The sequence below is a fragment of the Eleutherodactylus coqui genome, chromosome 4 (genome assembly GCF_035609145.1).
Source record: "Eleutherodactylus coqui strain aEleCoq1 chromosome 4, aEleCoq1.hap1, whole genome shotgun sequence".
NCBI lineage: Eukaryota > Metazoa > Chordata > Amphibia > Anura > Eleutherodactylidae > Eleutherodactylus > Eleutherodactylus coqui.
Genome location: NC_089840.1, coordinates 110,247,295 through 110,261,970, shown reverse-complemented (window position 1 = coordinate 110,261,970; position 14,676 = coordinate 110,247,295). Strand labels below are relative to the sequence as shown.

General features: G+C 42.9%; 1 protein-coding gene across 1 annotated transcript in view; it reads left to right on the top strand.

The window, feature by feature from the left end:
- Positions 1–935: 935 nt before the first annotated feature.
- The window catches only part of EFHC2 (EF-hand domain containing 2), a 63,072-nt gene continuing 49,331 nt past the window's right edge, over positions 936–14,676 (top strand). The window contains exons 1-6 of the mRNA XM_066599983.1: positions 936–1,045; positions 5,185–5,373; positions 5,991–6,141; positions 10,032–10,255; positions 11,684–11,935; positions 13,187–13,294. Coding sequence (XP_066456080.1) covers positions 1,004–1,045; positions 5,185–5,373; positions 5,991–6,141; positions 10,032–10,255; positions 11,684–11,935; positions 13,187–13,294 — 966 coding nt within the window. The 5' untranslated portion in view covers positions 936–1,003. The remainder of the gene's footprint in view (positions 1,046–5,184; positions 5,374–5,990; positions 6,142–10,031; positions 10,256–11,683; positions 11,936–13,186; positions 13,295–14,676) is intronic.

The window sequence follows — 14,676 nt, the reverse complement described above, 5'->3', positions numbered from 1 at the left end:
TGCATGGGCTCCTATGGGAGTCAAATGACAGCGGCCGGAGAAGGGAGGTGGGGGGAAGTTTAGCAGCGTGACTGCTAAACTCTCTCCCTCTTCTCTCCTCCCTTCCGGGGAGAGGGCGGGATGGGACGGAGATAAGCATCGCCCCGTCCAGCCTCTTCCCATTGCTGGCTGCAAACAAGGGGTGGGGTGAAGGCGGCACTAAGCTCCCACCTCCTCCCCGCCCCTTGTCTGCAGCCAGCAGTAAGAGGAGGAGGAACGGGGTGGTGCTTAGCTCCGCCTCTGCCCTGTCCCCTCCCATTGGAATCAGCCAGAGGGGAGGGGGAGGAAGGGGAAGGCTCACCGGCATGGCAGCCTCGCGCATATGCGCCGGGACCCACCATGCCGTGTGAACGGGCACACAAATGTTGGATTTGTGCGCCCACTCACGAGCTTTTACGCCCCAGATGGTAGCGTATTTCGGCCAGCCGTGAAAACAGCGGCTGATATACGTTCGTGCGGATGAAACCTGAGGGTGGTTTTATACAGGTGAGCAAATTGTGTGATTTTCAACTGATGCGAAAGTCAGTTAAAAAAGCAGATTATCTAACCAATGATTTTTAATGGTTTCCATCCCATCTGCAATGTTTTTATTAATGAGATGATGAGAGAACAAAAAATCACGGCATGCTCTATCTTTCAGCGATGTGCGAATCCCCCCCCCCAAAGTACAGTAAAATACGGCGATGCGTGTGTAAAAAAGCAACGTTCATCTTGCAAAGACGCTACAATCAAGCGTGCGAAAAATATGTGTACCCATATATGAAGCCGGCCTCAGTTCGAGACACATTACTGAAGAAATTGTAGATTCTGATTTATGGTGACGCTGTTAAATAAAGTTGCATAGTAAAAAAAAGTGTGACTGCTGAATAGCTGAGTCGTCACTAGGCAACCAGCAGGGAAACAATGCTGTCTCCATGGCAGCAGCAGCCAGTGACTTGCACCACGGACAGGGCTGCGGATCACCATGGCTCTCCCACTGCTGCCAGGAAACTCCTTTAACCGGAATGTAAGTAGCATTGTAACCTGCAGAATTATTCCTGTTCCCACCTGTCGGCGGTCAGGAGGCTGTCAGTCTATCAGAGCTGCCAATGTTCTGGAGGGTCCAATGCAGATCACACTTCAGTTACTTTTCTACATGTCCTTGCTTTGGAAAACTCTGTGTTTTATCTTATGCACTAGTGACAAAAAACTAATTAACTGAACTAATTTCACTGCAACCAGCAGGGGAGTGTGGGGGCAAGGAAGATAGCAAATGTATGGGTAGGTTATTAAAGTACATTGATTTTCATTGAGCCGCTCACACTAGCGTTTTTTTATTGCGTACAATACACTCATAAAAAACGCAGTTTGTAATTTATAGTGTACTGCAGGCGTACAGCCCTATTGTTCTCTATGGGTTGCGTATTAAACGCGGTACATACAAGATACATTGTGTATGTGCAATGCCGCTAATAGACAGTAGGGAATTAAAAAACAAAAACTACTCACACTGTGCATGACAGTTTGGGTGAGATACACATATGTAGTGATAGCTGTCTCACTGCCAGCTCACACAATGGTAAAACGCTGCAGAATACACACAGCTTTTTACGCATACTGCCATGTGAATGAGCCCTCAGACATGTACATCCATATGTCAGACTGTATGGATGTATAGACTACTTAGGGCGCTTTCAGACGACTGCATGCTCAACTATGCTTGCCACTATGGATCGGAGTTGCACATGAACAAGGGGTTTTTTTCCCACCGGCCGTTCAAATTCTGCGCCAGAACGCGGAAGTTTGAAAAAACCAATGGAAAGGTAAGTCCTGCCCTATCTTTCCCGCAAATAGTTAATTAATGGTTTTCTTTTTGCCCGTTATGGGACAAAACCACGCCCATGTGTTTAAACCCTTAATGTGCTTCTAGATGGAACGATTATCATTCAAAAAATCGTTCAAACGAGTACAAGTGAACGATAATCGTTTGGTCTAAACATGAGCAAGAATGAGCAACAAACGAAAATCTGTCACTTTTCGCTCGTCGTTTATTTTCTGCAGCCATAAAAATCATCGTCGGCTCGTTCACCTATCGTTGGGTATAAACACCCATCATTCAGTCTTTCACATTGGTAAGGCTCATTTTAGACAAGCTAACTCTCGCTTGAACGAGCGGGTGACATCATCGTTGGCTCGTCCACTTTCCTTCAGTCTGTTTAGACAGGCAGGTACATCATTGGCTCGTTCAGAAAAGCATCATTCAGTGTCATTCAGTCTTTCACAAATGTGAACTGAACAAGCGCCGCTTAAACTGAACGATAAGTGAACGATCCAGCGATGGTTTGTATGCTGGCATAAGGCTCCATTCACACGGGGCAGTTTGGTTGCAATAAAAACTGCACCAAAAAGTGTATTGGTGAAACCACGTGTGTCGTCTGTAGTAAAATGTGTCAAAAAATGCACGCAGTTTTGCAAATGCACTTTTTGGTGTGTTTTTAGTTGCAACTGAACCGCCCCTTTGTGAATGGAGCCTAAAATGAATGACAAGCGAAAAGGGAAGATTCTCGTTCGCTGCTCAGTCGTTGACTCGCGTTTAGCCCAAACATTGAACGCTGCTCCTTTGAACGAGCAACGATGTATCTGCCGGTCTAACTGGACTGCACAAAAGCCAACAAGCTAGCGGCGATGGCACTCGCTCCTTCAAACAAGAATCAGGTCATCTTAAAGGAGCCTTATATTAGCCTTGCACTGCGTCCGTATCTAATATTCGGATGTATGAATGCCATCCGGGATCATGAAAGGGAAAGGATCACTTTACGGATCTACTGCACAGCATTGTACTGTTCACTGTATTTGCTACCTCGGGGCACATGTGTTTGGAAGTTTGATGCATGCTACAGAACTAGAACAGGTATCTAACAAAAAGTGCCAGAGTGTCAGTGAGTCCTACTGTAAGGCCATGTGCACTTTTCATCCATAATCCAGAAATTACGTACGTCAGGAAACGTGCATCATAAGTATCCTGTCCAATCCATAACTGTTGAAAAAAAGTCTCATACAAGTTAAAGGGAGCTTAAAGGTGAAGAAACGGGGAGTTTGGGGAGCTGTGTTTCATGCTCACCTGATTCCCCATTCCTGCGCTGTGTCCCCGCGAAGATGACAAATGCACACAGCATGACTCTTTTCAGCTGTCTCTGTGCTCACACTCTCCTATAGAGATGAATGGAAGGTGATGACAGGTTCTCTTTAATGGCGTTTTCCATATGAGGAGTAAAACAAACAAGTGTTGTTACATAAAATTTGCATCATGCATCTCAAGAATGATGTTGATCCACTATTCATATAATATATGGATATGCAAGACTCACATTGGTAAGAGATTGGTCACACATTGCAGGTTTGGTCAGTGTTTTGTATCAGTATTTGTAAGCCAATACTGGACCAGAACTGGATCTTAGGGCTCGTTCAGATGAACGTAATTTTTGTGCTACTAGCAGCACACAGAATGCGCTTCTATTAGGAACCAATAGGCTGCTATAGAAGCATTCACATGAGAGAATGTTAGGTGCGCGAAACGGCGCCTAACTAACAAAGATAGGACATGAGAGTGCAGGTGGCATGTAGCTCCGTGGTGCGTACAAAAGATAGGACCTGTCCTATAATTGCAGCATGCTACACAGGACTTTCCATTGACTTCTACTGGGAGCCAGATAGTGTGCAGCGATGTGTGAACGGGCTACTTCAAGTAGCTGGAAGCAGCCCGTTCACGCGATCTTTACAGCGTGAAAATTAAGTTCGTCTGAATGAGCCCTAAAAGAGCTTTTCCAGGTAGCATCAGCTGGCAGTGCCAGGGCTACATCCAGGTCGGAAGGATAACCACTGCTCCGACCCCTGTGCAATGCCCGGCACTCGTAATTGCAGGCGCATGTGGATTAGCTTCATTGTCATTTAATTGAGCTAGGTCTAAAACACATGGACGTATGCACAACTTCACTCGGCGCTACAGGGAGTATTTGAGCATGAACAGATTTTTTTTTCCTGATATCTCCTGCCCTATCTTTTCTTGCATGTACTATTAACAGGTGAGAATGCCGCTAGTGAAAACTGAACTATTGAAATCAATGGGGGGTTTTTTCGTCACATTATGCGGCCGCGATTATCACGGCCGTGTAACGGGACTAAAACATGCCCATGTGAAGAAGCCATGAAGGTGCATATAGACTCAATGATTATCGTTCAGAAAATCGTTCAAATGACAAGACCTGAACAGAACCTATCTTCACCATTAATGAAAATTACTGAAACGGAGACCAAGGGGTCTCCGTTTCAGCAGGTTTCCATTTGTTTACAGCATTTTGTGCTGAAAAGATTACCCCTCATGGACCTTGTTATTCTTTCCTGCACAATATGAAAAGAACGAATGGAAAACCTGCTGAAATTTAGATATTAACTATTACTCTCTGTTTCAGCCATTTTTATTATAGGCAGAGATGAGTTTTGCTAAAGTCCCGTCCAGGGTGCTATTTACAGAAGTTTAAACGGAAAGTAGAATGGAACCCGTGGATGAATCCCATAACAAATGTGAACAGTTTCTAAGCATTGTTGAATTGAGGCTTCTTTCACACGAGTGCATATTGGCCGGCATTTTCACGGCCAGCCAATATACGCTTCCATCTGGGGCATAGAAGCTCGTGAACGGGCGCGCAAATCTAACATTTGCAAATCTCCATGCTGTCGACCATTTCCCCTCCCTCCCCATCGCAGGCTCACCTCTCGTCTCCTCCCCGCTTGTTCGCATTGCAGTGTTCATGCAAGTAAGCTGACGCCCTTCTGCCTTTTTCTTGTGTAATACGGATACGTTACAGATAATATTGCATCAGTGTTTGATCTGTATTTTCATAGTTACATAGAAAATAGATGACTGTGTCCTGAAAAAGACCCAGTGTAATAAATAGTGAAAGAACCCAAAATTTTAGGCCATCCAAGAAATAGCATCTACACCAAAATAACACAGCAGATTCTTGTATGCTGAATGTTACCTCTGGCTATATACAGGTAATATATTTTTATGGGTGTCAGAAGAAGGACTGCATTAGGTTGTACTGTTGTTTCCTGGAAAATAAATTAACACAGTATGAAATATAAGGGGGTGATTTCTTCTTCCAGCTAGGGAAAGAAAAGTTTCATAAGTCGCAACATTTTGGCTACTCTAATGATGTTTCCATGTGGATGGGTGAAGACAAGCCAGGTATTGGAGGAGAGATGCTTCTTGGACAGAAGTTGAAACCAAAATTCAGTTTCTTCCCTCGAGGAGTGGGCAGTGATGCGCCATCTTGGGTAGCTTTTGACAAACAGGTATGTACAGGGGCATAACTGGTGACTGTGAATGAAGACAGGAAGCCCTCAATGATCCCCAGCTCTGCCTCCACTTACGGCTTCTTTCCCACAAGCGTATATCGGCCACCATTTTCACGGCCAGACGATATACACTACTTTGGGAGTGATAAAACTGGTGAATGGGTGCACAAATCAAACGTTTGTGTGCCCGTTTAGACGGCATGGGTCCTGGCGCATATACGCCGAGACTACTATGCCGTCGCCCCTTTCCCCTCCCTCCCCATCGCAGGCTCACCTCTGCTCTCCTTCCTGCGTGTTCTTTCCAATAGGAGGGGTTGGGGTAGAGCTAAGTGCCTCCCGATTTTGCGCGATCGCGATTTTAACATTACAAATCCCATAGACCCCTGCAGAAGAAAAAACGCTGCGAACTTCGCAGTGAAAAAAAACTGTAGTGGGTAGTCACCCTTAGGCAGGGAGTTCCATAGTTTCACTGCTCTTACAGTAAAGAACCCCCTTCTATGTTGGTGTAGAAACCTTCTTTCTTCTAGACGTAAAGAATGCCCCCTTGTTACTGTCAACCTATTTATATTTTGCTCTCATTTCATTGTTTTGCTCCTTATTTTACTCAATTTCAGGTATTATCATTTAAAGCATACTTTGAAGAGGAAGTTCATCAGAGAAGGGAAGAAGTTTACCGTGTCCGTCAGTGTAAAATATATTTCTACCTGGAAGATGACACAATTCAAGTAGTAGAACCTGAAATGAAAAACAGTGGAATTCCTCAGGGTTTGTACTGTGCTTTTTTAATACCATTAGTCAGATTATTAGGTTCACATCCACAAGGTAAAGCCATGAGCGCGGACCACGTACAGCCATATGTTTAGCCCTCTTGCTTCTAATTGATTTAGTCCAATTAATTAGAAACAATTATGGCATTGCTCCATAATATGACATACAATTGTGCATGCTGTAATTGTTTCTAATTAATTGGACTTTAAAAGGATTGTTCACTTTGGATAATCCCTTTCTGTTAGAAGAGTCTGCAGATAATGATCTGATCACTGGTTCCTCTCTAGTTGGAATAAGCTATTATTTGTGGTGAATATAGTATTTAATTTCCCCTGCAGCTCACCACTAGGAAAACTAAGCACTAAGGCCTATGGCACACTAGCATGTTTGGGGTTGTGTGCTCTCCATGTTATTAATGGGCAGCATACAGCCCCATTGTAGCCTATAGGGCTATGCATATTGATGTTTTCTCATGCGGACTGATAGTCTACGTGAAAAACCTCATTGTATGTCTTAGGGCCCATTTACATGGAGGGATGATCGCTCAAAGATCGCTCAAACGACAGTTTGAGTGACATCTTTGAGCGATCATTTTGCATAAACTATTAAGTAGCTGCTCAGCTACTTAATAGCAATTAAGTGTGCAAATGAAGCCTTGGCTGAATGCAGTTAATAGCCAAGGCTATTATCTGCATTCAGATTCTTTGTTCTCCAGGAGGAAACAACACTATCAGCACTCCCCGTGGAGAACTGCTGATATGACTGAAGGACGATTTTTAGGTTGGACTGAATTTAACGATCAGCTAGCAGTGCCCGAAAAGCGCACGCGGGTCACTGCTGGGGCACGGGTCACATCCCACTGCAAAAATTCTGGCAGCAAGATCCAACCAGGCCGTCTGCTCTAAGCTCTTAGTTGGGAATCCCCAGCTCCAGTTTACATTGGGTCTGCGCAGCCTGGGGTTCATGCCGGAGGGGATGGAAGCTAGGGTGGGGGAGTTTATGGGAACGGAGGGCTTGCGGCCTCTGACGGACTTGTGAGGGACACGAGGGGGGGCCCCCGGGTTCTTGGATGCAATACCTCCAGATACGCAGTTATTTGGGGAATATAATGCCAGAGTGGGGCTGGAACCTGAGGATCACCCCCTTCGAGAAGCTGTGCCGTGTTTCGGAGGCACCTAGGCACATGGGTTTCATTGCTCTATAACAAGTTGCAAGAGGAGCGCCTGGACAGTCACCTCCCTAGATGGATAGGGGCATGGGAGGAAACCTTAAGTATGTACTTTCCCAGGGAACTCTGGGGCAGAGCCTTTCAGTTAACACACAAGATGTCTATATCTAACAAGGTCCAGGAGCTAAATTTCAAGATTATTTTGCAATGGTACATGACTCTGGAGGGGCTGCATAGTTTCTTCCCGTCAACCTCTGATGTCTACTGGCGCTGCCGGGCTGGGGTGGGCTTGATGCTTCACATATGGTGGAATACCCCCACATTAACCAGATGGCTACGGAATGGCACTTGTGAGTAAAACTATTAAACAGCGTAAAGAGGTGCATGCTCAGGAGTTCATACCTGGATACCTTCCTTCCCCCCTTCTTTTTCCTGACCCCTGTCTCCCACTGTTTGTGGTTTATGCGAAATAGTTTTTCATGTTACTAGCTATGAACCTAAAGTTTGCAATTTTGGCTTATAATTCTTTACAGTAAATCTATTCAGCAAGTAGCAAACTGCCATTGACATTCTCAATTGTACTGTACATGCTAATGATTGTGTAACATCAATAAACACTTATTGAACATAATAGAATAATTTCACATTTACACATTTCACAGCTAATCATAATAAGGTTACGATGGGTGAACAAACTGAACATCAATAAGTATTTAATAGAGAATTTAATTTCTGTGATGTAACATAAAGTAATTAAAATGAGAAGATGAAAGGGTACATCTAGTAATAATGCCAGTACATCTGGAGTACATGATTACATTTGTCTGGTTCAAAAGAACAGTTCATTATAAATGTGTTGACTTGTTGCTTTGTGTACTGTGATGAGAAGGAATGATACAAGGACATTTGTTAAAAAAGTATTCATTATTGTAAATTGTATTTTTCCATCGCTTTGTGAGCATATGAACTGGCTAAAGGAATAATGTGCTTTTAAACCATTATTAGTTACTTTCACACATGTGATCCTCTATCTGTCATCAGCCTACCTTCAGGGCTGAACGCATGTTTATTATTTTCTTTTCCTCTAAAATGGGTTTCTAGACTTTTTTTTATTGATTTTTTAAATCATATTTATGTAGGGTCAATGATCTATAATCTAGACTATTAAATCCCTACATAGTGGATTAACAGGCATTTGTGGGTATTTTTATTGAACGCCTTTATATTGGTCCAATTTAATAACCTGGTGCTTATAGTGATTGCGCCTAAGATACCCCTCCTTCATGTACTTACATGAAGTATTACATTTATTTGAGTTGGTGTTTTCCCATTTTAGATAGATATATTTTGTTTTGAATAGAGTCTTTTTAATTAGCAATAATAAGGCCTCCTGCACACGGGCAAGTTAGACACCGCATGCGGGATTCCTGCAGCAGGGTTCGACCCGCTGCCCGGCCGGTGACCCCTGTGTGGCCACCTGCACACGGGTGGGTCGGACCCCGCATGCGGGATTCCTGCAGCGGAGTTCGACCCGGCGCTAGGCCTGCTTACCTGTCCGGCATCTTCTCCTGTGCTGTCAATGTGTCGGGCGGCACATGTGAAGTACAGGGGACTTCGCTATAGTGATGACGTGACCTCTTGTGCTGTGAATGTGCTGGCCGCGCATGCGCAGTTGAGAGGACGCCGCGCCGTCACCATAGTGATGACGTTGCTCATGCGGCCATTCTGCAATGATGACTGCGGAATGGCTGCAGCACTAACAGCTTCCATTGACCTCAATGGAAGCGGGCCGTGTGTATCCCATGCTAAATCGCAGCATGCTACGATTTCTTTCCCGCAAGCGGAAAATCGCGATCGATTTCCACTGGTGGGCAGGAAATCACGTTTTTCCATAGCATGCTATGGGCTGGATTTGCTGAGAAATCCAGAGGCGGAATCCCGCTGCGGATTGCGCAATGCAAATCTGCCTGTGTGCAGAAGGCCTAAAGCTTATATTTTAGAGAATTCTTTCAGTGATAGGGACTTTCTCGGCAGGATTCTATTATTTGTTCAGTGAAAATCTATGATCCAAAAACTACACCCAAGAAAAGCACCATTATAAAATGCAGACATTATTTAAAAAAGGCAAGCAATATTACATGTTATAGTCAATATTGCATGTTATAGTGAAGGGTTGGTAGTCCATAGATTATTCTGATTTTCAGACTTGGAGTCGGGAAGGATTTTATTTCCCCTAAAGTGAGGAAAATTGGCTTCTACCTCATTGGGTTTTTTTCGCCCTCATCTGGATCAAAAATGCAGGAAAATAGCCTGAAATAGATAGTCTTTTTTCAGGTTCAAATACTATGCTACTATGTTGTCATGGAAATGAAGCGACTATCCATGTGGGTCTGACAGGTCATACAGAGAAGATTTCCCTCCGATGTCATTAATAAATGAGGAGCCTGAAAGATGGCCCAAGGAAATTAAGATATTAGAGCCTAAAATTATGGTAGTACAATGAAGAGGGACAATCAATGCCAGCGATGATCTAAAGTTCCTAGTTAGTTAGAAAACTACTGAAGGTATATACTATAGTTCATACATAGTGCTTGTTTCATTTCACATCCTTTGTGGTTTTTGTAGAATGGTGGTATTTTTACACGACTACGATCAGTGTCATAGTATCGTACCGCTGCAGTGTTATAGAAATCATAGCAATTGCTTTCTTTTAATGAAGGGACAATAATCAGACGTCATCGTATTCCACTTCCACCCCCTAATGATGACCAATTTTACACCGTGGATCACTTCAACATCAACAAAGACCTTGTGTTTTACTCAAGAACTTTCAAGATTGTAAACTGTGATGAATTTACTAGAAACTTCCTACGGAAACTTGGAATAAGAGTAAATCCACCAGGTTCAATCCCATCAGATCCCTACTCAACTATTCGCAAACAGGTAAATCCATTTGCCAATATGGTGCATGATTCCCCAAACACTTTTTATCATGCAATTTTTTTAGAATAATGGTTGTAAAAAAGCAGAATAATTATAACCACCATTTTTATTTCACATTTTTTTTCAATATTCTATACTTGGAAAATTAAATGCTGGTGCTTGTATTCTGCCTTCAACTACTAGCTGCCTTAAATTAGGCCATGCTATAGTTTAAGCAGGAGGGCAAGCACGGGCATTTTCAATTTCAGGAAAATATTTTTGTACCCCAGAAAGAGATATGAACCCACAAAAAAAATTTATATATATATATATATATATATATATATATATATAAATACTGGGTTTATGCATTCTAAATGTCTATGGAAAATTAGTTGTGTTTACCTAAGTAGACTATTGATTTATTTAAGTTGATCTTGGTGAGCACAGCCTACAAGCTACAGTCTATAGGGGAGCCAGGCAGTTCCCTGGCTGCTGGAGGAAACAAGGAACCAACAAGTGAAATTTGTACCAATGGGATTCTACTGGTCCCAGAGATAAGCTGAAAAATCCAATGGCTATAACCAACCTTAAGGCCTATTTACACGCAACGATTATCGCTCAAAATTCGGTCGAATAAACGCAAATGAGTGATCATTGTTGCGTTTAAATGCTGCCATCGTTCACTTTTTGGCTGAACAATGATTTTAAGGTGAGCTTAACATCCATCGTTCAGCCGCAGAGAGTAAACACAGGAGTCAGAGATAACATTGTATTTTGCCAACAGCCTGTGCGAGAACAATGGAGCTGTGTGCAGCTCTCAGAGCACATGCTGGGCTCTGCAAACAGCTCCCGGAGGCCCTTTTACATGCAAATGAAGATGATAAAGTTTTAATGAACATTAGTGTCCATTAACACTTTTTTGCAAAATGATCGCTAAAACTGTCAATCTTTCAATCATTTCAAAGATTGTCTTTGCATGTAAATGGGCCTTTACTCTCGTCCACTTATATCACACTGGATACACATTTCACTTGAGAGAGGTCAGTGATAAAACATGTCCAATGTTCATATATGTTCATGGTGTTGGTTTCCTTGAAAAATATCCATATATGTATTTCTACAAAAATACTATGACTGGTAAAATTCTAAAAATAAATAGAAAAGGAAGAAATATATAATAACATGGGGTTAAATGGGAATAGAAAGAAAAAGAAAACAGGAAGAAAATGGTGATGTTGCAGAAGGGGGATAGAGGAAGAAAAAGAGATTAAGAAGTATATGATGAGTAATGATGAGATATTTCTTGACATACATTTTTATTTTGATGGCTGAAGTGTGACACCTGCTTGAAAAAGGCTCGTGCCTTCAGCCGAAATAGTGGTTGTGGTATGCGGACATCCAACTTTGTCTTTCTATCCATGAAGTGTGATGCTTTCCTTTTTGTAGATGGCAGATAACATGAAGCCGCTACGCCCATATGAAAGTATGGATACTCTGAAACAGTTCCTAGAACACGACAGACAGGTTTTGCGGTTTTACTGTCTATGGGATGATACAGCTTCACCTTTTGGAGATACAAGAAAGCTCATATTACATTATTTTCTAGCTGATGACACAGTTGAAATTATAGAGATCATACCTCCAAATTCTGGACGGGACTCTGTTCCTGTCTTTCTTCATCGAGGAAAACTACTTAAGGTAATTAATACTAGCAGAAATGCAAACCTAATTGTATTGTAATTTACTGTATACATGGCTGATTAGTGCATAAAAAAATTCCATAGCAATCAAAAAAGCATGGCTGGACCTTGTTATTATATTAAAACCTGTGCTTTTCCAAAAAGTCTTTGAGTTTCTGGGCTAACCCAACTTTGATCACTTTTAGAGATGAGCAAGCGTACTCGGAAAAGCACTACTCGCTCGAGTAATTTGCTTTATCCGAGTATCGCTGTGCTCGGGTCTGAAGATTCGGGTGCCGCTGCGGCTGACAGGTGAGTCGCAGCGGGGAGCAGGGGAGAGCGAGCGGGAGAGAGGGAGAGAAAGATCTTACCTCCGTTCCTCCCCGCTCTCCCCTGCAGCTCCCCATTCCGTCCCGGCACCCGAATCTTCAGGGACGAGCACAGCGATACTCGGATAAAGCAAATTACTCGAGCGAGTAGTGCTTTTCCGAGTACGCTCGCTCATCTCTAATCACTTTCTTTTTGCATATTATCATACATGTCACTCCAAAACAAATATTTTCTGTCAATAACATACATTGTAGTTAGGGCTCGTTCACACTTGTGCTTCATAAATCCCTTGTTTGACTTCATCCTAAGAGCCAAACAATGGCAAAACCAGAAGGCCAGATCTGGTACATGCCAGAATGGCACCAGATGGTACCCATTTGCTATAATGGGTTCCGCCCAGCTGCCATTCTGCATTTTCCTGACATTTCTCGCCTTCTGAAGTTCTATTTCATCCTAGATTTTTAGTGTAACAAAGTCTTTCTTAAAAATGACCTTTGCACAAAATGATGGCACAATAAACCTTTTATATTACAAGGCAAACAATGACACAAAATTATGGTAAAAATATCACTGACATTGAAGAATATGAACTTTAAAAAGAGCATAACCAACCTTGGAGCCCAGTAACGAACTTTGAAGTGGGCCAATGGCCATATAACACAAAGGAACACACAGATATGGTTAGTTTATCTGAATCATTTACTCTGGATTGATGATCCCTATATTGAAGTAAATTCAATAACGAAAGTTGACATAGCAACACGGCCCACATTTGTCCTGTTTCTAGTTTCCCAGGTTGCTGGCTAGAATGTTCTTAACTGTTTTTTTTCAATGCATGCTTGAGGAGTATACGGAGGGTATGTGTTTATTACATGGTTGTAAAGCAAGTTATAAAGTATTATTTTCCTTCATATTGAATCCATCTCTGTACCTTTCACAGCAAGTCCCAAAAATAATGTACAACCCTGGAGAGATCACGTCTCGCACTGTCCTCAATGTTTTTGGCCCAATGGGACATGGAGGTCGTTATATTCTGGATAATCTTAAAGTAAGTTTTTTTACATAATTTTCCAGCAGAATATTATGATTACTTGTATCTGTAAGAGGAAGTCAATATTAATTTGATAACTATATTTGTATTCATAGTGTGATCTAATAATAAAGCTGGACTCTGTGTTAGCATTATGTATTTGGACGGCCGCTGTCATCTTCCGTCATCTCTTTCCTCCTGTGGTCACCAGCGGCAGACTTCACATCCTCCTGTTTCACGTGCCATCTTTCACTGCTGCTCTTAAGCACGTCCACCCAAATTTCCTGTCACTGGCCAATCCTGATGTCTTGTTCTATATGGGGCTCCCTGTCCTACTGAGCTCATAGTCTCTCTAGTGTGCAAAAGTGTTATTTGTCCTGTCTGCTTTCATGTGTTTTGACCCATGCACTCAGCTTTTCCTGTCTTCTCCATTCCTGACCACAGCTTGTTTATTAACCACACTTACTCTCTGCTGCCTGCCCTGATCCTTGGCCTGATTCATCATTACATAAGAGTACCGCCTGTCCCGAGCTTGGCTTTATTCCATGAACATGTCTCTTTCTGCTCCTCCAGTACCACGTTACTGTAACCTTGACCAGTTCACGTCAACTACCACCTAACCAAGACTATTTCTGGGGTAACGGTCTGGGGTTCTTTGTAGCAAAGACCAAATCCTGATTAGTGAGGTTAAAAAGTGAAAACCAGGGGACTCCAGATGCTGCTGCCAGATCTAGGCCTAAGTCAAATCAGTTTGTGGAATGGCCAGTCCACATCTGCTGTCTGGACGGATTATTTATGGAGATATACTTTAAGGCTGGGTTCACACTGGGCGGATTCCGGGCAGAGCTCTTGCGCTTTGGCTGCAGCGAAAAACCGCGAGATTTACGCCGGGAATCCGCTGCTTTAAAACCCGCAGCACTAGCCGTGGGTTTTGAAGCGGCCTGGCTGCATGCTCTTCCGCTGCAGCCGGCGCTCCCATAGAGGAGAGCACGGCCGCAGCGGAAGAAGAAAAAAAATGAACATGCTGCGGCTGGTGAATCTGCGCCGCAGCACCGGCTTTGCTGCAACTTATTCGCTGTCCTGTGTGGACGAGATTTCTGAGAAATCTCGTCCACATAGCTGGCTAATCCTGGGATTAGCGTCTGCAAGCGGATTTGCCGCGGCGAAATTCCGGATGGAATTTCCGCGGCAAATCCACCCAGTGTGAACCCAGCCTAAGTATTTCTAGAGTTTGAAGTACATAGTTCCCATTTGATGAACATTATTTTTACCTTTTATCATAAAGACAAAGGGACCCAGATTTTATTTACCCATGTTTAAGTAGACCCATTTAAAACACTTCAAGCACACTAAGATGTTAGCAGAGGCCTTTCAGAAAAAATGCTACAATGAAAAGAACA